The sequence below is a fragment of the Anastrepha ludens genome, chromosome 6, assembly GCF_028408465.1.
Source record: "Anastrepha ludens isolate Willacy chromosome 6, idAnaLude1.1, whole genome shotgun sequence".
Taxonomy (NCBI): Eukaryota; Metazoa; Arthropoda; class Insecta; order Diptera; family Tephritidae; genus Anastrepha; species Anastrepha ludens.
The window spans coordinates 57,381,574-57,407,604 of NC_071502.1; the positions used below are offsets into that span (position 1 = coordinate 57,381,574).

The 26,031-nt window shown below is 35.3% G+C and overlaps 3 protein-coding genes across 4 annotated transcripts in view; all 3 read left to right on the forward strand.

Annotated features, from left to right (window-relative positions):
- The window catches only part of LOC128868709 (protein Atossa), a 251,576-nt gene that overhangs the window by 54,323 nt on the left and 171,222 nt on the right, over positions 1-26,031 (forward strand). For both annotated transcript variants that reach the window (XM_054111129.1, XM_054111130.1), the window contains one exon: positions 10,464-10,539. The gene's annotated coding sequence lies outside the window, so the exon portion shown is untranslated. The remainder of the gene's footprint in view (positions 1-10,463; positions 10,540-26,031) is intronic.
- LOC128868712 (tigger transposable element-derived protein 4-like) lies at positions 13,132-14,770 on the forward strand. The gene is made up of 2 exons (XM_054111135.1): positions 13,132-14,640; positions 14,698-14,770. The coding sequence occupies exon 1, from the start codon at positions 13,533-13,535 to the stop codon at positions 14,481-14,483; it is 951 nt and encodes a 316-aa protein (XP_053967110.1). The 5' UTR covers positions 13,132-13,532; the 3' UTR covers positions 14,484-14,640; positions 14,698-14,770.
- LOC128868711 (putative nuclease HARBI1) lies at positions 20,738-22,455 on the forward strand. Its single transcript, XM_054111134.1, has 4 exons — positions 20,738-21,059; positions 21,120-21,413; positions 21,472-21,587; positions 21,648-22,455. Exons 1-4 carry the CDS (start codon positions 20,954-20,956, stop codon positions 22,401-22,403), a joined length of 1,272 nt encoding a protein of 423 aa, XP_053967109.1. The 5' UTR covers positions 20,738-20,953; the 3' UTR covers positions 22,404-22,455.

Consider the following 26,031-nt stretch of genomic DNA (forward strand, 5'->3'; position numbering starts at 1 on the left):
AATATGGAACATTTTAGAAAATCGGTAAGTGCGAAAATTGATAAGTGTGCAAAAATTTCCATCAGTTCTGTGTAAAAAATATTAATACATAAATTATAACAGTATAATATAACATATTCGGTGAAAAGTCTCAAAGATTCTTCAAATTGAGCGACCTCTGGAATTTTCGTGACGAAGTCCTTTCTCTAACATAAATCCAAACCAGATTGAGCATTTAACTCATTTGAAAAAAAAAAAACCATAATAAACCATACAACCCATATCCATATATCCATCCACCTTTCAGTATAATACCCTCTATGATTATTGATCCTGACACTGGAGTGCCTAGTTTAGTCTAGAACTTTGTTAAAAAAAATCACGAAAATTCTGTTATTGAAATATAAAGCCCCGATCTGCGGGGATACTGGCATTTTCGAGATCAACATATCTAGTACTTACTTATGTCACAAAGGCATGAAGTCTGGCCATAGGACTTTTAACATCTATTCAGACGGCTCTAAAACTTTAGACGGATTGGGCTCAAAACTAGGGATAAGGCAGCCTGCCAGACCACAGCAGGCTAATCTAACCTAACCTACCTATTTCCCCCTGTGAAAGCATGCTTGGTGTACTGTAAAATAACCCAGTACAACTTGGAATCTTTGCGGATTACTCCCTTGCGTGTATACCAGAACGATTACTCTACATTGCTCCATATTCTTCTGTTGTATATTATTCCATAAATTTTGTTTGCCCTTTGAACGTGAGTAAAGAACCTACATTTTATTTTTAGTGGAGTAATCAAGGATGATATTGTAGATTACCAGGTTTGGCAAATCTGCTATGGTGAAACACAAAATTGTACGAGCACAAAATTGTATATCACAAATGCAATCTCAATTTTTTTCATAAAACAAAAAACACTTTTATGACCCCGGTGACGCCAGCCAATCAGCTTATTTTGTCAAATTCGTCAAGAGCCGGATAACGGTCTGATGTTGTTGTTGTTGTAGCATCATAAACATTCCCCTTACTTACATACGGGGAATGCTGCTGGAGTGACAGTCCTTGGCCGGATATAAATCCGGGCCGTTTCGGTAACGTATAACCGACTGTAATAGAAACGTAAACGTCTGACCGTGACCACTGCTTCGAAATTATTCCTTCATTTTAAGCTCTTAACCGAGCAAAGGGGCAGTGCTCCCAGAAGAATCATGCCGCAGACCACCTAAACGTGTAGGATACCAATTCTACAAATTTTCGTATAATAAGATGCCAAAAATTTAAATTTCTTAATTCATTTACTTAATTAATTATTAAATTTTTTCTCTTTATGTGTGCTCCTGCAAAAACTTATGTAAAGTCTTTTCATAATCATTTTGTCGGCTTTCAAAGCATCTCAAAAGAAAATTTTTATTAGAACAAACCAATACCCCATAAAATCTCGGCGAATTGGTTTTGCTTATCACACATAGGTACAGTTTTTGCAGCATTTATCCGGATTATAATTTTATGTATTACTAAACAAAAACTTCTGGAACAGGCCAAATTTTTCTAAAAATACCCTTCCCTGAAAGTTGCACTCTAAGGAACAAGTGTGGGGGTATTTCTTTTTCTGATTCAGAACGAATAAGAGCTGAGTAAAAAATCAACAAAACTGGGTCATGTCAAAAATCATGTCAAAAGATGATCACTTTTATTTCTCACTTTTGAAGATCTCACTCGATGTTCTACTGGGAATATGCAATTCATTTGCTTGTGTTGTCGCATCTCGCTTTGCTGTTTACTTTTTTGCTACATAATATTTTTATTGTTTATAAATGTTTGCTTCGTTTTGTGGGCTCGCGTTTTCTTATAATATTTTTTGTACATTTTTCATTCTACTTCTTCGCTTGGTTATGTGCGTTTGTATGTACATACAAATACAGTGGCTCACAGCTTGTTTGATACAGTACACGATGTGAAATTTAAATTGAAACATTTATCAACTAAAATAAATACTGGAAGGGTTTTAATTCAAGTTTTAAACCCCATTTCTGTCTGACATGTTACCCTCAACATATCTTCATTTTCTATATGCATTTGCATTGGAAGTGTGGAATCGCAACTACGACGTTAAAATGTTGGTCACAGCTTGCACCCCATTTACACGATGTCTCCACTGGAAGGGAAACACTGGAAATTCTCTTTTCATGTCTCATTCGCGGGCACACGGGCAGAAATGTTTTCGGCGACATTTTGACATTTAATACTTTAGCATCGTCTGATTCGGATGTATTCTAGCACGCGCTTACATGTAAAGCAGAGAGCGTTCGACAACAGTTTCTTAAATATATGAATGAAAAATGCAAACTGGTTAAATAATAAATAATTTGTTGGTTTTTTTATTGAAATATATTTATAAATTCTTATACTTGAATAAAAAAAATTAAATTAAAAATACTTCATATGTAAATAATTAACTTAAAATTAAACTGAGTATCTAGAAATGCAGGGAAAAATTAGAAATCAACATAAACATGTCCCATAACTATTTTAAATTATACTACTTTACTAGCAAAAATAATTGTGCATTTCCCAAGCAGCGTTTGTATGTTTGTCATCGTTGTTATCTTCCGTTTGCTTGAAAACCAACACATAACTTAGAACTTTCTTCCACGAAAGAAGAAAACGAATGAAGCAACTGTCAAAAATTGCTTTAAGATTGGAAATACGAATAAGAAGCACAAAGCGTGTCGCCAGTACAGGAGACAAATTCCCTTCTCTCTTCCGCGGCCGTCCTTCACCACCGAACAAAATGTTTCCCTTCCAGTGGAGACATCGTGTAAATGGGGTCTTGTTTGATACAGAAATTTTTCGGCGCAGGAAACTCTTCCGACGTCTTGGCTGTAGTGGCTTTATTTAGCTATATATTATTGAGCGATTTTTACTTGAAAATCGAGTCGAAAATAAGGGTAAAAGTGTCCCGACAAAATTTTTGTTGACTCCGACCGCACTTATATTTTTCAAAAACTTAGAATGAATCCCAAATTATCGGGCCGAAATTTAACGGTCGATGATAAACAGGAATTAGGAAAACATGCAGTGCTGACAGGATCCGTCATCACACGCTTCGTAAAGAGTACGAGACCGTCTTTTACAAATAGAGTAGAATGGGGTAAGATAGGTATGGGGGCACAATAGGTAGGTGGGATTTTCGTCGCACTGTTTTTGCAGAGGTCACTCGTCTTATGTGAATTGAATACGTGGTGGGAAACAACGTTGGCGACTGTCATTTCGGCCGTCACCATTGATTAGTTATCCTAGTTCTGGCGTCGTTTAGTTTTTTGTGAGCTTTTCTCCGACATAGCATTTTTTTTATTCTACGGTGCAGTGCATTTAATGTATGTAAATATTTATCAGGTGAGTTTTATTTTAAGTAGAAAATAATGCTGAACACGAATAATGTGTTAGTTTTTTGATATTTTTGTTTTTAAAAAAAATATCGACACTAACAAAAAAAATTGGCTTGGGGGCACTATAGGTCAGCCGTCTGGGGGCATTATAGGTCACTACTTTTAATTGAATAAAATAAATTTTAATTGTTTTTGCAGCAAAATGGTGCGTAATTATGTGCAAAAAACGCCGAAACAAAGTGAAGAGGACGTAAAAAACGCAATCGCGGCAGTCCGAGATGGCGCTAGTGTTCGATCAGCCTCTAAACAATTTAAAATTCCGTTCGAAACATTACGTGCTCGCGTGATGAATTAAAGAAAAATTCCTAACTTTTATAACATGTGCAGTGTTCACACTCATAAATAAAAGTTAAAACGCTAATTTCCAAGCCATGTACATCGTTCTTTTCCCCTCACATATAGTGACCTATCGTGCCCCCCGATTTTGAAAATATCGAAAAAAAGTACCTTTGTCTTATTGAATGCAGCTTCCAAAATATTTAGCCAAACATAAGTCAGTATAACCAAAATGTTAGCAGATAAATAACCTTTCAAAATCTTGCTTATTTTTCAAAATCAATGAAAAAACACCGTAGCAAGAGCTCTCCAAAAAAAAATGACCTATCTTACCGAATTCTACTCTACCAAAAAAAAAAAACAACAACAAACAACCAAGGATGGTTACTAAATTTAAAGATAACCTGTGTGAGAAAGTGTAATGGTTTGGGTCCGCAGCCGGCTTAGGAATCTTTGTGTTTAATGAATGGTAACGCGCAAGACTACGTATCTTGATATTCTTCAAACTATTTTACTAAAAGAGTCACAGTCTCCTGATGTAAACGCTATTGAAATTGTGTGAGCTCTATTAGACAAAAAAATTTGAAGATACGAAATTTCGAGAAAAAAGGAGTTAAAGGGAGAACTATTCGAGGAAACGCAGAAAATCGCTCGAAAGACCACAAATAAAATCCAGGCAAGTCAATGTCAACTAGAATCCAGGCTCTTAAGACAATAGACTATCACAAAAAAAATTAAAAATTTTGTGAAATAAATACGGTTCTTTACTTATAGTAAATCCGTCTGTCTATAATATAGAGTTTTTTCAACATAATTAAGAAAATAATGCGATTTAAATTTCACATCGACTACTGTATCATTTGAGCTGCGATCCACTGTATGTGTATGTATGTATGTACTCGTATGGGCAGACTTGTTTTTATTGCTGGGTTGAACATCTTTTTGTTGGATTCTTATTTAATCCTATATTTATTTTTGGATTTGAATGACTTTTATTTTTGCTGAATTTTTATTGTTTGTATTGTACTTTGTTTTTTGGTTTTTTGTTCTGGTTTTTGTTTTGTCTTGTCTTTGTTTTGCTTTTACTATTTGTTTTTATCTTGTTTTTGTTGCTGTTGTGCGCTGGTGGTTTGCCTCGATTTGAAATTTTCTCATCGTATTCAGGTTATCACTACTCGTACAAGGTCGGCAGTTTGGCAATCAAAACAGTAATTCGAATAAAGATATACCAAACATTTAAAGAAAAATCAATTCAATAAAAAAATACAAGAGAAATATGCGATAAACGTTACATATAAAGTATTGAAAGAAAAGTCTGCAGCACAATGATAAGTGATATCAGGCCAAATTTTAGCTCATTGAGCCTTAAGATTAGTAGATTAATGATATAAAGAAGGACTTTCTGTGGGCCATACTTCCGGATTCGAATTTTCCAAAGCAACTTTTATTTAAGCGCCATAATTAAATGAAACCGATAAGAGGTTGACATAAGAAATGGCTAAACAATAACATAACCAATCATTATTAAATTTGCCCACATCCATTTTGGGGCTTTCGTGATATCAAATCAAGCTGAACAAGGTACCGTCTAGAAATTATTCACTTCTGACATCTGGGAATCCCTTTTGAAAGACCTTTCATGTTTGGAAGGCCGTTTAAGGGTTAAACTTGTTCAGGAAATGATTTTCCAAAAAATTTTACTAGGCTTCTTCTCACGCAAAAGCTTTATACGAACAACGAAAAAGTCTACAAACAATAAAATAAAAAAGTGACTTAAAATTGGATAATCAATTTAGAGGTATTGGATTTTAAATTGAAATAAAACAACGAATATTCAAATTAATTGGGCAATCTTTATTATTTTTGTGAAGAACCATTCATGGCATTTATTTTTTTAAGATAATCCCTTCCAAATGTTGCGCCGTAATTCAGCATCCGTAAACCCTACTTTTGAATGACTAGATGAAGGACTTCGGACGGTATCTCGTTGATAACTTTAGAAATGTTGACTTGCAATACCTCAATCTAAGCTGGTTTATCCACAAAGTATTTAGACCTTGCATACCTTCAACAAATAAAAGTCCAAAGGTGTGATCTCACACGGTCTTGGTGGCCAATCATTTGGTCCGAGACGAGAAATAAATTGACCGAAACGACGACGCAGTAAAGCCATTATTTCACGGGCTTTATGGTAAGTAGCGCCGTCTTGCTAGAACCAAATATTGTGGAGATCATGAGCTTCAATTTTCGGTATCAAAAAGTCGTTTATCATGTCACCTTAGCGTTCGCCATTCACTGTTATGTTAATGAATACTGAAACAAATGATGTATTAAATTTGACAGTAGTCACGCGTGATCTTTCAAAAAGGACTCTATGTATTGGAAAAAGTACCTCTAATCTGATCACAATTTAGTTCTGTTCATTCGCGACATAAATGCTAATGAAAGAAACTATATTTTTAGGTAAACTATCCCAGGTTTATGGCCGCGGTAGCCGAATGTGTTGGTGCGTGACTACCATACAGAATTCACATAACGTAGGTTCGAATCTCGGTGAAACACCAAAAATAAGAAAAGCATTTTTCTAATAGCGGTCGTCCCTCGGTAGGCAATGGCAAACCTCCGAGTGTATTTCTGCCATGAAAAAGCTCCTCATAAAAAATATCTGCTGTTCGAAGTCGGCTTGAAACTGTAGGTCCCTCCATTTGTGGAACAACATCAAGACGCACACCACAAATAGGAGGAGGAGCTCGGCCAAACACCCGAAAAGGGTGTACGCGCCAATTATTATATAATATATACAGGGTTGGCCATATTAAACTGACCCATTGAGTAACCCTATAACTTTTTACTGTAATTTCAGATCAGCTAATGACATACCGCGTTGGAAGCGTCAGTCGAAGGAGATTTATACCATGAAACTGTACACCCCAATAGAACGCGCTGAAATTGTTCAGCTGTACATTAAAAATTCCTTCTCGATTGTAAAAACGCAACGTGCGTGGAGAAAAAAAAATAAAGTGAAAAGTGCGCCGTCAAAGAACGCAATCCAGCAAATGCACAAAAGATTTTTGTCTTCCGGCACTGTGGCTAATACCCGACGTCCAAATAAAAAGCGGCCAAGACGATCTAACGAAAATATCGCGGCCGTACGAGCCAGTATCGAGTCATCGCCGCGAACGTCAGGTAATCGTCGTTCTGCTCAGTTGGACATCCCTCGGACCACTCTACGACGTATCATTCGTTTGGATTTGGGGATATTCCGGTACAAAATACAACTAAATCAACAACTGTTGCCGGCCGATAAGCCTCGTCGCTTGGAATATGCCAATTTTTTCGTCCGAATGGCCCAAACTGATGAGGATTTTTGGCATCAAATCATTATGAGTGATGAGGCCCATTTCTCCTTGAACGGAACCGTAAATAAGCAAAATTGCCGTTCCTACGCCACTGAAAACCCTCAAATTATTGAAGAGGTACCTCTCCACGACCAAAAAGTTACAGTCTGGTGTGGCATTTGCGCTGATATGGTCATTGGGCCGTTCTTCTTTGAAAATGGTCAACACCAACCATTGACCGTCAATCAAGAGCGTTATCGGGCCATGATAACCGATTTTGTGATGCCGATTGTTCGTGAAAATGGTATGGAGCACTTCTGGTTTCAGCAAGATGGCGCACCACCACACACAGCACGAGCCACCGTCAACTTATTGAAGACTTTGTTCCCTGGCCGTTTGATATCAAACAGCGGCGATTTTGACTGGCCGCCACGATCACCGGATTTGACGCCACCGGACTTTTTTCTTTGGGGCTATTTGAAATCTAAGGTTTACGTCAACAAGCCAAAGACACTAGGCGCACTTAAGGCCAATATGCGACGGGAAATAGCCGCCATATCGGCCGAGACGCTGGCCAAAACTATGGAAAACGCCGAAAAACGGGCACATTACGCTATACGAGCTAAGGGCGACCACTTGCGCGATATCATATTCAAAAAGTGATGTAAACGAATCTCCTTGAACTAAATTAAATGTTTTTCACAATGAAACACAAAAAAATGTTTCTTTTTCCATATTTTTTTAATAATCACATGGGTCAGTTTAATATGGCCAACCCTGTATATACTGTATCTGCGTTATATATATATATATATATATATCCAGGTACTCACACAGATACAGTATGATTGAAGTCATGATTCAATAATAAAAGGACACTGGGTTGCTAGCTCTAGAAATTTTGAGTAAAAGCGGAGGAAAAGTAAAATTTATACAAAAACATTTCATTTTCAAAATAGTCTGCTTACGAGCAACAACCCGCTAAAGAGTTTTTATCGGTATGTCAAGGACTATGGTAGTATGACATGGAATACATGCCGCTTAAGTCAGGACATGGTAGTGTAATTGAGGCAATCCGAGATCGATAAAAGGAGAATTTAAAAAGCTTTATTTCTTATTATGTGGTGATTTAGAAGGAATTCATGTTTTGAAAAGAGCATTTCCCAAAGAGCTACGACAGGGAGAATAATGGGATAGTGCCGACGGAATCGATAACATTTGAGACCTGATTATAAGAAAGTTGATATTGACGGAACTTGTTTTCAATGGATGGATGAAGTGTCCAGAAGAGGCTTAGCGTAGTACTGCCGTTCGGATTCAGCTTAAAACTGTAGGTCTCTCCATTTGTGGAACAACATCAAGACGCATGTCACAAATAGGAGGAGGATCTCGGCCAAACCCCTGACAGAATTGAACCCGCCAATTATTTATTTATTTTTAATGAAATAGTTTCATATTGGCGAAACTTTACAACTTCGCTATCGGTTTTAAATTTAAAAATTAATTCACAAAATAAAATCTTGGTTTTAGTGAAATAGTTTCTTGTTTTAATATCAGATTTGGCAATTTCCGCTAATGGCTTCTATTTGTACCATTATGTAAATTCAAAAATTAATTAAAATTTATTTTTTAAACCGTTCGTTGTTTGCTTCCATTAAAGTAAAAAAAAACTTTTTTGCTACCATTTTTACCAAAAAGTATTTAATTTGTTCCCCTTTATTCACCTTCTTAAATACAACCTTTTGTAAGGGAGTGTCAAAAATCGAATGTCACTAGTGAGCAAACCTTTAATAATTGAATCATGGATTGAAGTCATATCTCCAACAAATTTTGACTTTGATTCCGTTGATACAATTTTTAAACAGTTTTATGCAGGTTTTTTTTATTTTCATCATGTGAGGTGTTTTTTGGGAAAAATGTAGTAGTTTTAAAAAATAATTTTATTTATGAAAACACGATTATTATTATTTTCACATCGGTGTAACTTGCGTAAAACTTAGTATTTTTCGGAAATAGTTTGGCAGAAGCTTTAAAATATAATGCATTTTATAATTCCGATGGAAGATCCGCAACTTTTTTTGGTGAGGCACCCTAATGTACTTACAATGTACATATAAATATGTATGTACATACTCATTCACGCTGATTTGCGATCATTTTCTGGATGCCTCGTTTTGGATTGAAATCCGACATGAGGTCAATTATTTTTCTCAGAGTCGCCGATAACTAAATGATTCTTATAGCCACTTTTCGATCAGCAACGATGCGTTGCAGGAGATATTCATCACCTACATATGTAAATATGTATGTATGTATGTACGTATATGCAGCATGCTGCCTGCGCAGATAGCATTTATGTATGTGCATATGTATGTAGAAACGAAAGGAGCAAGCGAAGGTCCACTTGTGCCGCATGTGGCAAAAGTTTTAGTTTTTTTGTTTCTATTTCGATTTTTGATTTCATTCTCCTCTTCTTTCTTTGCTTTCGTTTACTTCTACTTCCTTTATTTTTGCTGTTTCTGTTTGCATTCCAACTTGTCACGTTAACATTTCTGTTACGCCTCTCCTGCCGATTGCAATGCTTCAGCAACTCTACCACTGGCCACGGATGAGCTGCAAGTTGACCAAAGAAGCGTGCAACGTGGCTATGAAATTTATTTGCATGTATGTATGTATGTGTCTGAGCGTGTGTATACAATTGTGTGTATGTATGCCTACTATATGTATATATGTATCTGTCCGTCCAATCGCCGATGCACCTTCACATTTCCGTCTGCAGCGGTTGCCATCACTTCCATCGCTTGCCACCATCATCCTGCACTGACTCACTACATTTATATATGCACATATATGCGCATACATATGTATTTACAGATGTATGTCTGCTGCACCAGGCTGCACGTTGTTGCCCGCTCGCTGTTCGCGTGCTGAGGAGTCTCTGCCACCACTGCCTCCCTCAGATTTTACCCTCCTGACTGTTATTGCTATTATTGTTTTCATTTGTTGTTGTTGCTTATCGGATCATTGTACTTGAGTTCATTATTCAGTTTGTTTTCATTATTGCGTTTCCTTCACATGTTTTTTTGTTTTAATGAGTTTGTTATTATTTTAGCCGACTTCGATATTCAATAAAAAAACAGCAAATCTAAAAAAGAAAATGAGAAAAAACTCAAATGAAAACAAAAAAATGGAAAAGTATTAGCAACAATATTGCTCATGTACTGCAATTTCAATTTCTATTCCGTACTCTTTTTCGCATATTTGCCTCTTTTCCATCTGCCTCGCTGATTTCTTCATGTCTTATTTTTATTTTTAATTTTTCATTGGTATATCCACTGTGCTTGCGCCATTCTCATTTAAAATGCGTTGGTTTACTTTTGTAAAACATATTTTTAAATTTCATTATTTTTAGACTTTACTGACGCGTCGAGCGACTGACCGAAGCAAGCCAAGTGAGCGAGATGGATGCAGCAGGAAATTTTTCTTAGGTAATTTGAGATGACGAATGCACGATTTGTGGGATAAAATCCAAATAATGGAAATTTCAATGTATTTATGTATGTAAAATTACTAATTCACAACCAGTTAATACAAAATAAAGGGATTACGTAACAGCGTAAAAGAGGCGTTTTGAGGGAATGTGCCACTCCTTGGGCGGATATAAACATGGGTCGTGCCAGTAATACAGGGTGTTAATAAAGTAATCTAAATCATTTCAGGAGATAATAATATAGACCAAAAGAAGCAAAAAAATGTTAATAAACATGGGTCCGCAAACTAACGGTTTCGGAGACATGGCTAGTTCTTTTTTCTGCAACATTTATTCCTTGTCATCTGTTTATTTTTTATATACAAAAAACATTTGATATTCAAATGCCACTTCTAAGCAGGCACGGCTTCCTTGCTTGAATTCTGCATTATAATAAACCACCCAGACGTCCAATAAACTAATGCAGGCGTTTATCAAGAATGATAGAAACAAGATTGAGTCCATCAGACAGTGCCTGACGTCACATTAGCTGAGTTGTGCAGTGTTGCCAACCATTTGCTCCTCGCAATAAATTTAATGCTTTTTTATACCCAAAATGCCAAATTTGTCAAGTTTGGTGTTTGTTTCTTTATTTTAATTTAAAGCTACCGAAACTTTAAGTTATAAAAACTGTATTATCAAACAAAAGAAGATTAAAAAGGTGACTCTGAGAAGATTTTAGTGCTAATGCAAATTTGTTGATTCTTATAAAATTTGATATTTTGAAAGCTCAAATTTAATTTTTTGCTCCTTTTAAGGTTATGCAAAAAAAATAAATCTTCTTCTTTCAACTCTTCTTAACATTGAAAACGTTTTTACAAAATAAATAAATAATTGGCGCGTACACTTCCGTTAGGTGTTTGGCCGAGCTCCTCCTCCTATTTGTGGTGTGCGTCTTGATGTTGTTCCACAAATGAAAACCTTTTTACACATTTTAAAAAGCGTTTGAATTTACTGAATGCGAATTAAAACCATAGAGGTGTAATCGTTTCTTCCGGTCAGGGTATTAAGAGGTGTATTCATTGTAAAACTAAGCTACAAAATACCAGAAAATACTAAAGAAACCATACTGACATTTTTACAAAAAGAGTACCTTGTCTAGTTAGTTTCATAACCTCAAATATAGCAAATAAGTCGTTCCCTTAACAAAATAGACTCGCTTAACAAAAAAACACTCATAAATTAAATTCTACATAAGTATAACACATTTATTTTAAAAAAAGCACATTGTAAAGACAATTTATCACGCATACAAAGTTCTTTAAGTAATTAAAAATTTTATTTTTTTTTAAATTGGTATTTTATTTACTTTGAATGGGCATTTTAGTGCGTTTTTATATCCAAAGCTAGGCAACACTGCAGTAGCGAGAGAGCGATTTGACTGCTGAAAGGAGAAGAACATCAACAATAACCGCAATCGCGGCCAATGTGGCCATATGTTAAAAAAAGCAAAGCTAAATAAAATTGAGTGAAATATTCAACTAAGTTTTAAAAAATGTATATTTTACAAAATTACATTTTAATTAGAATAGACAAGATAAATATCATGAATAAGGAAGGTTGTGCTGTTTTCTTCATATATGTATCACCAACACAATCTCAGTTTTGTCGTAAACAAACCACTGGCACATCCCATGTTACGTTAAAAAATCAGCTGATTCCCTCAAAATCGCTGAGAGTCGGTTAATGATCTGATGTTGGCTACACCTTCTTAGTTCTCTCCATCGTGATTAAAACCACTGTTTTTGCCATACCAAATAACAGCCCTGAAGAAGACTGGGCCTTGGAAAACCGTGCGAAATCGTGCATCGAAACAGAAGGCGAATATATTGATTCCTAAGAAATATTCCTTAGAAAATATACACCGGCTATTTCTATTTATAAAGTGTGTGGGTTTTTTTTGGGGCCAGATATTAATATAAATTCGTTAATATTTAAAACTTCTATAAATATATAGTACCTATGAATGTACCTCTGCCGAACTAAATACTTCCCTTATTCGATGTTTCCACGCAGAGAAGAGTACTCCTTTGGTAACGTATCAAAAAAGGAACACAACAAAAGTGTCCTTTTATATATATAATTGGTATTTGGGTGCCTCCTCCTATTTGTGGTATGCGTCTTGATGGTTTTCCACCAATGGAGGGATCTACAGTTTTATGCCGCCTCCGAAAGGCAGATGGTTTTTTATGAGGAGCTTTTTCGTGCAGAAATACATTCGGAGGTTTGTCATTGCCTGCCGAGTGGCGGCTGCTATTAGAAAAAACTGTTTATCGTTGGGTGTCTCATGCCCGAGGTTTCCAATCTGGGCACTACCGAAGGGTAGTCACGCAACAAACCTTTCGGTACGGCAAGAGCAGGAAATACCTGCCAACTGCAGTGCGATAACACGCCCACTGAATCTGTGAAATTTAATACAGTCGAACTTCTCTACAGTGAACTTCCATATAATGAAGCTCTCCTTATAATGAACTGGTTTCGAAGACACTGCTTTTTCGTTCTACTTTCGGTGTATTTTTGTCTCCTTATAATGAATTTCTATATAGTGAAGTTTTCTATATAATGAACAAATTTTACAGCTGGAAATTCAAGCGAACTAAGTTTTTGTCTCCATATAGTGAATTTTTTCAAAAGTTTTCTGTTGCAAAAAATTACAGTTAGATGTGGAAATTAAAACAGAAAGAGCTGAGCTATTACAGTTTTATTCAGTGATTGAAATTAAAATGATGCATCGAAGCAGCATTTCGCTTGAAAAAAAGTTATTAATGATTAACAAAGTTAATGAAGGAAAGAAAAAAAAAAGATATTGCCAATGAATTCGGAGTTCTTCCCAGCACTTAATCAAATATTTTAAAAAATAAGGAAGTGATTTTAAAAAATGCGGAGGATTTGGCAGTAAATACCAAACGCAAAAGACTTCGACCTTGTCATTTTGAGGATATTGACGAAGCAATGCTGAAATGGTTACTCGTTGCACGTGGTAAGAATCTCCCTTTATCTGGACCATTATTGAAGCAAAAGGCCAAAGATTTTGCGGAAGCACTAGGACACCACGAATTTGAGGCAAGTACAGGTTGGTTAGACAAGTTCAAAAGTCGGCATGGCGTTATTCAAAAGACATTATGTGGGGAAAGTGCTGACGCCAACATAGAAAACCGTGATGAATGGGTAACGAACGTCTTACCGAAATTAATTGAAAATTACAACATTAACGACATTTTTAATGCCGACGAGACTGCTTTGTTTTTCAAATGCTTGCCAACTAAAACACTGGCATTCAAAAATGAAAAATGCTTTGGTGGGAAGCAAAGCAAGGAGAGAATAACTGTCCTGGTGGGAAGCAATATGACTGGATCAGAAAAGCTAAAATTGCTGGTAATCGGAAAGGCCAAAAATCCGAGGTACTTCAAGGGAATAAAATCTTTAGGTGTCGATTATGAGTTTAACAAAAAAGCATGGATGACCAGTGAGATTTCTACGAAATGGATTGTAAAACTCGACAAAAAATTTTGTGATCAAAACAGAAAGGTGTTGTTTTTTGTTGATAACTGCACTGCCCACCCTAAAGATGTGAGAGACAAGTTGAGACACATTCATATCGCTTATTTTCCTCCCAACATGACTTCGTTACTGCAACCAATGGACCAAGGCATTATCTACAACATGAAACAACATTACAGAAAACGAATTTTAACGAATATACTGACTCAAGTGGATGAGGGAAATTCTGTTATGGCCATAGACTTGCTGCAAGCAGTTCGAAATCTTAGCAATATATGGAATGTCTATGTTAAACCAGAAACAGTTGCCAACTGTTTTAAAAAGGCTGGATTTTCAAAAGATGTTATGCAGATTCCATTTGAGCATTGGGATGAAGAGGACCTTCTTTCAATATCGGATTAGGCTGCTTTACAGTCTTCATTTAAAAAAGTAGCAAATATCGAAGCATCGTTTGATGACTACGTAAATGTTGATAATGGTGTGCAGACTTGGGACAAACCATCCGAAGAAGATATTCTCAACAGCATTTTTGAAAGTCGCGGAGTTCCAGCTGAACCTGGTAAGCATTTATCTTTTTATAGTCAAACAAAAATTTAATATGTAAATATTATTTCAGATAACGATGAACACGATTTGACCGTTGAAGAATTGGCAGAAACTGAGGAGGCATTACCTACGTTGATACAAGCTGCTTCATCTATTAGCGTAATTAGAGCCTTTGTGGAAATGAGGAGTGACGTGCCGATTAATGTTTTCAACTCTCTACATGATTTGGAAGCTTTTATTGAAAATGAAAAATGGAAGACTGTAATTCAAACCAAACTCACTGATTATTTTAAATAAAATTACATAAAAAATCAATGTTTCTTTATAATGAAGTTTCTATATAGTGAAGTGATTTTCAGGTCCCGTGCGAATTCACTATATGGAAGTTCGACTGTATTTTTTTTAGTCCCGTAAGTTTCATCACAGTTTTCTCAGTCACATAAGGGATAGTCCATCTGTTCGCGAGCTTTCAATTTCAATTTGAAATTTTGTTGCAGCCATTTTTTTTGTAGTAATAAATTGTATTTGAAGTGTTCGAAACGGGTTTGGGAAATTTAATATTTTTACAAGTTATTTTTTTATTTTATTTATTAAAAAATAAGGCTGTATATGTAAGCCTTTTACAGCTTTTCTGCATCAACGGGTTGGAAGTTATACAATTCAAAATCAATTATTTTGTATATAATGCAAACTTATAACTAATAATTTAGAGAATAATAACAGTACATTTAACTGCATATGTATGTATGCATACTTTTTAATTGAAATTAAAATAAACTTAGAGATGAATATAGGAATAGTCAGACACATAAATAGGATGAGGATTACCATACATAGGTACCTGGTGATAGTAAAAATTACTACTACTCACTCCTACCCTTCACAACCTTGACCGATTCAGGAATTGAATTTCTGAGCCAACATTGAGTATCAGCATAAATGAAGAATAGCCCTGATGAAGACAAGTAAGAATATTTGGGGAAAATCAGACGTTGATGTCTATTAGATCTCATAAATTCTAATTTCTTTTAAAGGCATTTGAGAGTTTTGAATTCCATTAGCTTATAATATACATAAATATAAAATTTCCAGTTGCCAGATAATTAAACACGTTGCGCCCTAGAATTTCGTTTTCCCACAAAGAAATGTTGAGAACGTCGAGATATCTATGTTGGAGTTTGTTCAGCAACACTTTGAGCTACAGCAGCAATATTCTCGATAGAACGCCCCGTTTTTGATCCGCCAGTCCTTTTTCTATTCTCTACAGAACCAGTATCTTTTTTTTTCACCAACCTTTGAATGGGTGACTCGTTCAGACGATTATTTCCACCAAAAAGATCACGAATTTCGCGATATGAAGATCGATATTAAAGATCGATCATTTTCACAATACCTTTGAATAATTTTAACACGTTGTTCTATCGACTGTCTACTTGACAAATATCAAAGGTGATATAAAATGGTACCGTATAAAAATGATTCACTACTGGCATCTAAGCGTCACTTTTGAAATACCCTTTATGTTTGAAAGGCCGTTAGAGGCCTTTTCCAAAAAATTTCACTTGACGTCTTCTATTTATATTCATTCAAAATTTTTGATTTAAATTCCGTTGATCTAATTTTTAAACATTTTTATGCAGGCCTTTTCAACTTTTTATCAACTGAAGTGCTTTTTTATGGAAAATATTTTTAAAAAACTAATCTTATTTGCAAAAAATCGGTTACTGTTAGATCCAACTTAGGTTAGGTTAGGTTAGGCAACCGCATCGCCCATAGAGACAACGATGCCACTTAGACCACGAAATGGGTCCGTTATGACCCGCGGGGGCTGGGCTACATTTCCCTCTCCATATTGAACCATCCTCATTTTTTGACAAAGCGTAAAAGGTTCTAGATACCTAAAGTGTATAGATTATCTATATTCGTTAAGAAGTGGGAATTTAAAAATCGGTGCCTGCTTCTGGCTAGAGTTGAGCATATGCAAAAAAGGTGATGAATTGTTACCAACTCCTCCTCATTTCTGCAGCTACGACAGAAATCAGGCGTGTAAACGCCTAATCTCCTTGCATGATTGCCTATGAGACAATGTCCTGGGAAAGCCCCTACTAAGATCCTGATTTGAAGCCTACTCAATTTTATAAAACTCTTAGACAGACGTAAATTTAGCCTTGACCATGATTGCCTAGCAATTTCACAGGTGTTAACGCTAATCCATCTTTGATTTGCAGAACTGACAAGTTGCGAGAGGTATCTCCATAAAATTGCTTATGTTTGGCATACAGGTACCTTCTCTTGCAAGTTGGTCTGCCCTACAGTTCCCTGGTATATTTCTGTGGTCTGGAACCCTAACATAACCTAACATAACCTAGATCCAACTTACATAGTGACCCTGGGTGCACCAATATTCAAGAGAATGACCAAAGAAAATTGTCAGCTTAAATGTCAAAAAACACGCAAGAAAAGCCCCAAAAAACCCGTCGTGTAAATGTACGGAGATTTTCGATAACTTCTTTAAAAGAGAATGTGCACAAAACCCAGGGTAGCTTATAGGCATGTGGTCATATCTTTTGAGACCATAGACGTAACGCTATCGCTAATAAAACTTGCGTCATCTTTTTTCAGGAACTTTTATCTCGAAATCTATTGGCCCCAGAAAAAAATGTATTAGTAGGAGTTGTAGGCAATAAACTAAAGTTTAAAAAATTACTAAAATTGATTAACAGGAATTTAAATTAGATTTTTCACTCCGTAGGGAATAATCAAAGGTGATAAGTGCCACATCTCCAAGAGGTATTATTCTGTTCCTATTTCGAAATCATTGTAATAGTAGTATATACCAAATTAATATTGTAATATTCACATATTTAATACCATGAGAAAAGTAAACAGTTTTATTTTTATATAATACTTTTTTTAATAAAAATAGTTTCTTGGTACTTTTGTTAAATATATAAAATAGAGGTGACTAGAGAGTTTTTATCAATCAATCAGAATAAATCCAAAGGAAACTAGGATAATTCATTTGCAAAATTTAGTGCCTAAATGTAGCCTGACTGACTGTTCACAACAAATTAGAAACTGTATATGTATTTCAACAGTTCGGAAACACATGTCTGTATGTACATAATTGTATGTAAACTGAACATAGGTATGTTCATTAGGGGGCGCCAAATTTTTCCTCTACTTTGTTTCCGTGACCCTACCGGGAGATTTATAATTTTTACAAATGGTGTCGTACGTCAATCATATTTCACTTGTGAACAAGATAGCTGCAGTATATAAACGGACTAGCACAGGAGGCCGAAAAGGTCAGAATAAAGATTTCCATGGCTCTAAACCATATGTTTTGTTTATTAATAAAGTTATTCAAAAACAAAATTGGATGATCAATTTTACGCCAACTTGGATTATACTGCAACTGTCGAATTGCCATTTTGACGACTTTTTCAACAATACGCGAACAGATTTATTTTATATTTAATCAAAGTAATTTGTTTCTGGCGTTAAACAATTCATGATGACTTGCGAAACCTTACTGAACAGAAATGTCAACACAGTTTGCCATTCTCAGCTACCAAACTGGCTATCGATATCGATAGTTCTCATGCAGCTACAAAAACATCCTATATATGTTTCATCTTTTGAAAAAGTGGTTTTTGACCCTGAACCCAGGTTTTGAGGATCAATTGAAAGTTCGTTGTTTGAAGTTTTTCTCTACTTGATCAAGCCTGAAAAAATAAAAATACATATTCATATATATATATATATAATTGGCGCTTACACCCTTTTTTTTTGGGTGTTTGGTCGAGATCCTCCTCCTATTTGTGGCGTGCGTCTTGGTGTTGTTCCACAAATGGAGGGAACATCAGATATTTTTTACGAGCAGCTTTTTCATGGCAGAAATAGACTCGCAGGTTTGCCATTGCCTGCCGAGGGGCGACCGATATTAGAAAACAACCGTTTTCTTCATTTTGATCTTTCACCGAGATTCGAACCTACGTCCTCTCTGAATTCCGAATGGTAGTCACGCACCAACGCATTCGGCTACGGCGGCTGCCGTTCATACAACGTAATATTATAGTGAAAAATGTGATGAATAGAATTATCTCTAGAACATTCTACTGCTGTAGCTTATTTATTATAAAATACTTTTATGCTTTTAAATATTTTTTAATAATTAGAAATATAAAAATTGCAACAAATAGTTCTTTTATTTGAAAGTATGGAAATCGTTGTTTTTTCTTTAAAAATGTTCAAATTGAATCAACTTTGCCATGTTTTACACTCTAGCGGAGGGCTTAGTGCAAATTAACAACAAAAATTAGTTTCTCGCACCCAAAAGCTACGTACATATATTTTCTTCCAAACAAATTTAAAACAATTCAAAAAGTTGATTAGGGATTAATAAGTGAAATTAAAAATTAAGGAAGCTCGAAATCCATTTTAGAGTTCTGCTTCCATGGATTTTTTTGTTCAGAGTTGCCAGTAGAATACTTGAATCGCCGAAGTAAAGTTGATTCTTTTTTTTGGAAAACAAATTGAGCCGCCCTAATCCACATACATGCATATATATGCAGCTAGCAATTCGTTTGTCCTTATTTCGCATTTCCCATTTCACAGGCGGAATTTGGTTTCATGAATTCAATTATTTCAGCACTCAGCGTGCTTCACTCTCTGGTACTGAAAATACTCGTTGCATATGTATTACATACATACATACAAACATAAGGATTTACTTTGATGCTCATATCGTGTCTACAATTACAATTCGCTACCAGCCCCCATTTGAGTTTTCTGTGCAATTTTCGGTTCATATTCTGGCAGTTCATATTCGTACAGTGTTTAAAAATCGTTATTACGAAAATTATTATGCAGTAGAAAATATTCGCAGATCACTTTGACCATCATATCAACTGCAGTTAGTCATGGGGCTCATTTTTAGTTCATTGACTTTAGTGGCCCACTCTCTTTGAAAACTGAAGATCGAGCCCACGTTACCATCAACTTCAATGGTCAAAAAAATGCCATTTCCAAAAGCCATACAGCGCATGCAACCATCGTTTTAGTGGGATGAATTTTTTGTGGCCGAATCAGCTCAAGAAATAAGTCTGCTACTTGACCGTCTAGGTCATGTGAGCTATTGAAGGCACTGGTTTACGCCGATACTCATAAACCGATGCTGATAAACCAGAATAAACTTAGACTAGCCGGCTGAAATTATTTGTAAACACTAAATGCCATAAAATTTGAAAAGCAAAAATATCGGCAAATTCAAGCATGCATTTGTGTGCTTTATTTGAGAAATAGTTATATATACTTCTGAGGAAAATACACCCAAATACAGCTTAGATGCCCTTATGAGCGAGTTCCTTTGTTCTCTTTCTTTGCCCTCAGGAATTTTTCTTAGATCGTTGGCGAGTTTTGGTGTGTATTACCTATTCCTTTTCCCTCATACATTGAAGGTATTGAATCTCAACTCAATGATGAAAATGAAATAAATATTATCCGCAATACACTATTAGCCTCTCCCAGAAAAATCAGACTGATGTGGACTCCTGGACACGTGGGAATCAAAGGCAACGAGAATGCTGACACTACCGCCAAAAGCGCTGCGATGACTCCATCTGCAATGTTCACTTACACAACAAAAAAATATATCTTCGCTGCAATTGCAAGGGAGAGATACAGACAGATAATTGACGACTGGAAAACTTACAAACATCACTATTCTGATATCAATCCATTCAGAACAAAACTCAGTCTTCCCACTGACATTCTTATTCCAAAGATAAAGTCTTTCATCCGTCTACGTCTCGGACACACCATTTTAACACATGGGCATATTTTTCTACGTGCCCTTCCTAGCAAATACCCATTTTGCCATGAGTATGGCTCGATAATACACATATTGGTAGAATGTTAAAACATTGACACACTCCGACACGAAATCTTTGGCGCAATCGACCCTCTCAATCTTCTGAGAGAGACAACCACTGGAAACATTAATAAGCTGTATAAGTTTCTGAAAGAGACTGATCTGTTAAGACGAATATAATATTCAATCACTAATCTATTATAAACCTACTATTAATTTAGAGGCAACCGAAGGAATTTGTTGCTAGCGCTGCTAACACCCCATTTACACGATGTCTCCACTGGAAGGGAAACACTGGAAATTCTCTTTTCATGTCTCATTCGCGGGCACACGGGCAGAAATGTTTTCGGCAACAATCGTTAGCATATTTTGACGTTTCTCTCATTCGTATAGCCGTGATTTGTTTGAATTTTATATTGTGAAGAAATATATTAGTTTATTGCGATTAAATATGGATTACGAAGAAAAAAGTGAACTGATTAAAAGCATATGGGAATGCATTGGTGAGGCTGCGGAATTAGACTCTGACGACAGCGATAAAGAAGAAATACTTTTAGGTAAGCATCTACATGCTTGTAAAATGTGCGCATTAAATTGTTAAAGTATACTCCAATTAGGATTAGCAAATTTGGGCAAAAAAGTTTCATTGTTACCTATCAAGAGGACCAAGCGGCAATGGGTAAAAGAATGGCGAAAAAAAAGATGCGATCACAGCTCGTTCGCTTTTTTAAACAAAGAGTTGCTGGTGCACGATGAGCAGAGCTATAAGAATTTTCTACGGATGTCAAATGGCCAATTTCATTACTTGCTATCGCTAATTGCAGATGATATTCAACGTTCTGATACTTCAATGAGAAGCGCGATTCCCGCAGCAGAAAAATTGGCAATGACGCTGCGGTTTCTCAGCACTGGTGAGTTAAAGAGATGGTGATATATGTAGTATTGTTATAAGAAGTTATTTATTTTCAGGGGAGTCTTACGTCAGTTTGGATTACCAGACGCGAATATCCAAATCCTCAATTTGCAAGATAGTTCCCGAGGTATGCAGTGCTTTGTTTAACAAATTAAAATCGTCATATTTAAAGGTATGGATACATTTTATATTATAATAAATATTTCGCAATTAATAACAAATTTTTTCGCAGTTTCCGAGCAGCAAATCTGAATGGGAGGCTATAGCAACAGAATTCGCGGTTAAGTGGCAATTCCCCAATTGCATTGGCGCATTAGATGGAAAGCATATAACTTTCCGTCCCTCACGCACTGACGGAGCTTTTTATTATAATTACAAAGGCACTAACAGCATAATTTTATTAGCCCTGGTGGATGCTAATTGTAAATTTATTTTCGTTGACGTGGGTTGCAACGGTCGCAGTAATGATGCTGGAGTTTTTCTACAAAGCAAATTAAGTACTGTTCTTCAAGATGAGAAAGAAATACCAAAAGCAGCTTTAATTGGAAACAATCGAAGCGTTCCGTATGTTGTAGTCGGAGACGATGCATTTCCTCTGCAGGTGCATTTAATGAAGCCATATCCTTACCACACGCAATGTCAAGAAAAACAAATGTTCAATCGAAGACTCTCCCGGGCAAGGCATGTAGTGGAACATGCATTTGGAATTTTGTCGAACCGATTTCGCGTTTTTCTTGCTCCTATAAATCTAAATGTGGCCACTGTAGAGAAAATTGTACTAACGTGCTGTACTTTACATAATTATCTAATTGAAAATGGCGAAACATACACTGATGGTAGCGGAAATGTAGAAACTGTAAACAATAACTGCCCAACTGGATCGAATATATTATATAATCCGAGAAAAGGCGAAGCGGAGAATGTTCGTCAAAAATTTCTTAAATATTTCAATGAAGAAGGCAAACTGGATTGGTTAAATAATAAATAATTTCTTTTATTTTTATTAACGTAAATGTATATAGGTATATAAGCTTTTGTGCTTCATTAAAAAAAATGAAATAAAATATAATTTATTATTATAATTTTATATTATTAATTATGACCTATAACACAGTCTCATATTTTTTAGTTCCTTTTTTTAAATTCATTTGGATTTTAAATTTTTTTAAATGTATATTGGTATGTAAGATTTTGTACTTCATTAAAAAAAAAAATTAAATAAAATATACTTCATGTATAAATACTTTACTTAAAAAATTAATTAAATCCTTTTGTCTTAACCTAAATATATTACACAGTCTTATATTTAATAGGCACTTTGGTTTCATTAAAAAAAAAATAAAAAAAATATACTTCATGTATAAATACTTCACTTAAAATATTAATTAAATCCTTTTGTCTTAACCTAAATATATTACACAGTCTTATATTTAATAGGCACTTTGGTTTCATTAAAAAAAAAATAAAAAAAATATACTTCATGTAAAAATACTTCACTTAAAATATTAATCAAATCCTTTGGTTTCCATATTTGGTGGCTTTTAATGCAGTCTCCCTTTTTTGGCGGTCAAGTATCTAGAAACGGAAAAAAGTGGAAGTTAACATAAACATGTCTCATAGGTTTTATGAATTATACCTACTTTGCTAGCAAAAATCATCCTCGTCAAAAACTCCTTGCATAGACAGCTGCAATAAGTCCTTGCCTGATGATGATGCAGTTGCTAATGATGGAGGAGTGCGCTGATTGGATTCATCAATAAATCTTTGCAAAACCGTCTGTACTTCCAAAGCAGCGCTGTGTTGTTTGTCGTTGTCTATTTCCTCCATTTTATTAGCAACCAAAGTGCCCAACCAGGCGTATTTTCGGGAGCTCTTCTTTTTATGCATCATTTGTTCAAATTGAGAGAACTCCTGATGCATTTGATTATACTGCTTACTTTTCTATAAAAAAAAAAACAATTATATGATATATTTTTTTATTAATCGTAATGTTATGTACCTTTTTTGGTTTTTTCGATGGCTCGTCGCTAACGCTCGAGCTACTATTTTCTGCACCCGTATACGTTGAGGTAGTTGAAGAAGAAGGCATCTGAAAAAAAAAAAAAATTGAGACGTAAGTTAATTATTCTTTCATATCAGTTATATAGTATACGTCTGACGATACCGCAATTTGTATTGCATTGCATTTTAATATTACCTCAATATTGTCTTGGCTCTGTCTAGTGGCTACATGGCCTTCTAAAAATGAGAGCTGATCAAAGCACCAAAGCTTTGTTTGGTACACCTCATTGATGCCGCTTCCACTTTTCTTCGAATTTTTTATCAACCGTAGCTCCCTCATATATTGGCTACGGAGGTTTTTCCATTTTTTTTGGATGTCGTTTTGTGTAACTCCAACCATTTCTGTTGCCATTTTTTTTTGGATTTCTGCAAATGCCATAGCTTTTTTGGCTCGGTTCATATAGTCAGTACATCTTATGCTGTATAAACAAGCATTTTCCTGAATATACACAATTAACTTTTCTATATTTATACGGCTCCACTTGCACTCCATTTTGAAAATAGGTTTATATTAAAGCACTTTCTACCACAAAACAAGAAAACGAATGAAGCAACTGTCAAAAATTGTTTTGCAGCCAACTTCACAATTGGAAATACGAATAAGAAGCACAAAGCGTGTCGCCAGTACAGGAGACAAATTCCCTTCTCTCTTCCGCGGCCGTCCTTCACCCCCGAACAAAATGTTTCCCTTCCAGTGGAGACATCGTGTAAATGGGGTCTAAGCAGTTATTTGTTAAATAATTTATTATTGTACAAATGTTTAGAAATAAATAAAATAAAATAAATTTTCTCTCAATTTATTTGCATGAGCAAATATATATTTATTTGTGTATGTGGTTGAGCTTCCCTCAATTTTATGATATAAGTCTGGAGTCCGCCTCTGAAAGGCAGATGGTTTTTTGCTATTTCTTGTTTGTTTCTTGCGAAGTTTTACCATAGCAGAAATACATTCGGGAGAAACTTGTACTGAAAAAAAATACTTTCCATAATTTAATGTTTCATATCCAGAGTGGCCATCGAATCGGAGCCTAATCCTGTGGTAGCTACATATGTACGTGCATTATCAGTAAGCTAACTGACCGTAAATGGCATATTATCGATCTCGACAGATTCTCCGGCTAAGTTTTTGTGCACTCATGATTATATGTATTTACGTATAATACGAATATGCACATGAGGTTGTACGATTATTGTTGTGGTTACTGGTATCGATAACCAAAGTACAAAGGACAAGCAGTACGAAGAAAACAAGCAAGCAAATAGAAATTTCATGCATACACATGCATACATTCATATATATATAGTGAATTTGAAATTGTGACTACATGGTTAGTTTTCTCTTCCATTTAAGCAAATGGCGTATGTCATTGAAAGTGTCCATTGGCTCGATAATTCGTAAATAAATTCGATGACTTTACCCAGTGTGGTGTGCATACTTTTTTCGATAGTTCAAGACTAGTGCCACAATCGATAATTATGTATCCCCTCTTTCTTAGAGAGGTCTTCTACCTTAAAGTTTAGAAAACGGAATTTTTTTCGATTCGAGAAAATTTTAGAAGCATACCTTGACAAGTATTTCCTGGAATACGCATTAGTTCGCGTATAGCCTTCAAAAACTATAAGTCGCCGTTCGATTCACACAATCATGAACATTCCGACGTTTTTACAACTGACTGACTACATATGTATATAATAACTCAAAAAACTATGAATAGATTGGCTTGAATTTACAAAAAATACTTCGAAAATGTGTCGCTATCGTTTGACACAAAACTAACTGTTTTCGAATTTCGACTATTTAGTGAAATTTTGAAATTTGAAAAAAACTTAAACTCTTTGAAGTATTTATTTCAGTTGACTTGTAAAAGTTGAATCGTGTCAACCAATTGGCACAGATTTTTCCAAAAGGGGGATTTCAAAGTCAAACAGAGAACCAAGATCAAGCTGGCGTAGCCAGTGTTGATATGTTAAAGGATATCTGTACGTATGTATGTATATGTAGAGTATTCACAATAATGTCACAAGTGACGACTTACAATAATCGTGGACTTTAAACGGCTAAGAATATGTTTTTAGGGAGTTCGCAAGGTACCGTAAAAGATATATTATCAATTTTCGGACTATTAAAAAATAGTTGGTTGCGGTTTCAAGTCTTCAAAATATTTATTTTACCGTTAAAAGCTTTGGAACATAAGACAATGAAACCTTCTGAGCGACCTAATAGTTAGTGGCAATGCAGCTCAGTGTTCTAACTGATCGGTTAAACACTAAAAGTTGCCTTTGAATATAATTTGTTGGCTGCGAGCTATTGCAAGGTTGCCGGTAAAAAAAGTGTTTTCAAGGCTGGTAATGCCAATGAGTAAAATCAGCTGTTTTGTTTTTTATTTACTTCGCCTTATATGTGCATTTGTTTACATATTCAGATCATCTCCATTCCCTAGTTTAACCCCTCTATATGTTCTTGCTCTAACCACTATTAATTTGGGCCACCACAATTTTTTTGTTTTTTTTTGTTTTTAATATAATTTATAATACAATAAAAATCATATAACGCA

Coding starts and splice junctions, on each gene's coding strand:
- LOC128868712 (XM_054111135.1), top strand. CDS start 13,533: ATGCTGAAATGGTTACTCGTTGCACGTGGTAAGAATCTCCCTTTATCT.
- LOC128868711 (XM_054111134.1), top strand. CDS start 20,954: ATGGATTACGAAGAAAAAAGTGAACTGATTAAAAGCATATGGGAATGC. Junction 21,060..21,119: donor TAAAGAAGAAATACTTTTAG/GTAAGCATCTAC, acceptor TACTCCAATTAG/GATTAGCAAATTTGGGCAAA. Junction 21,414..21,471: donor GCTGCGGTTTCTCAGCACTG/GTGAGTTAAAGA, acceptor ATTTATTTTCAG/GGGAGTCTTACGTCAGTTTG.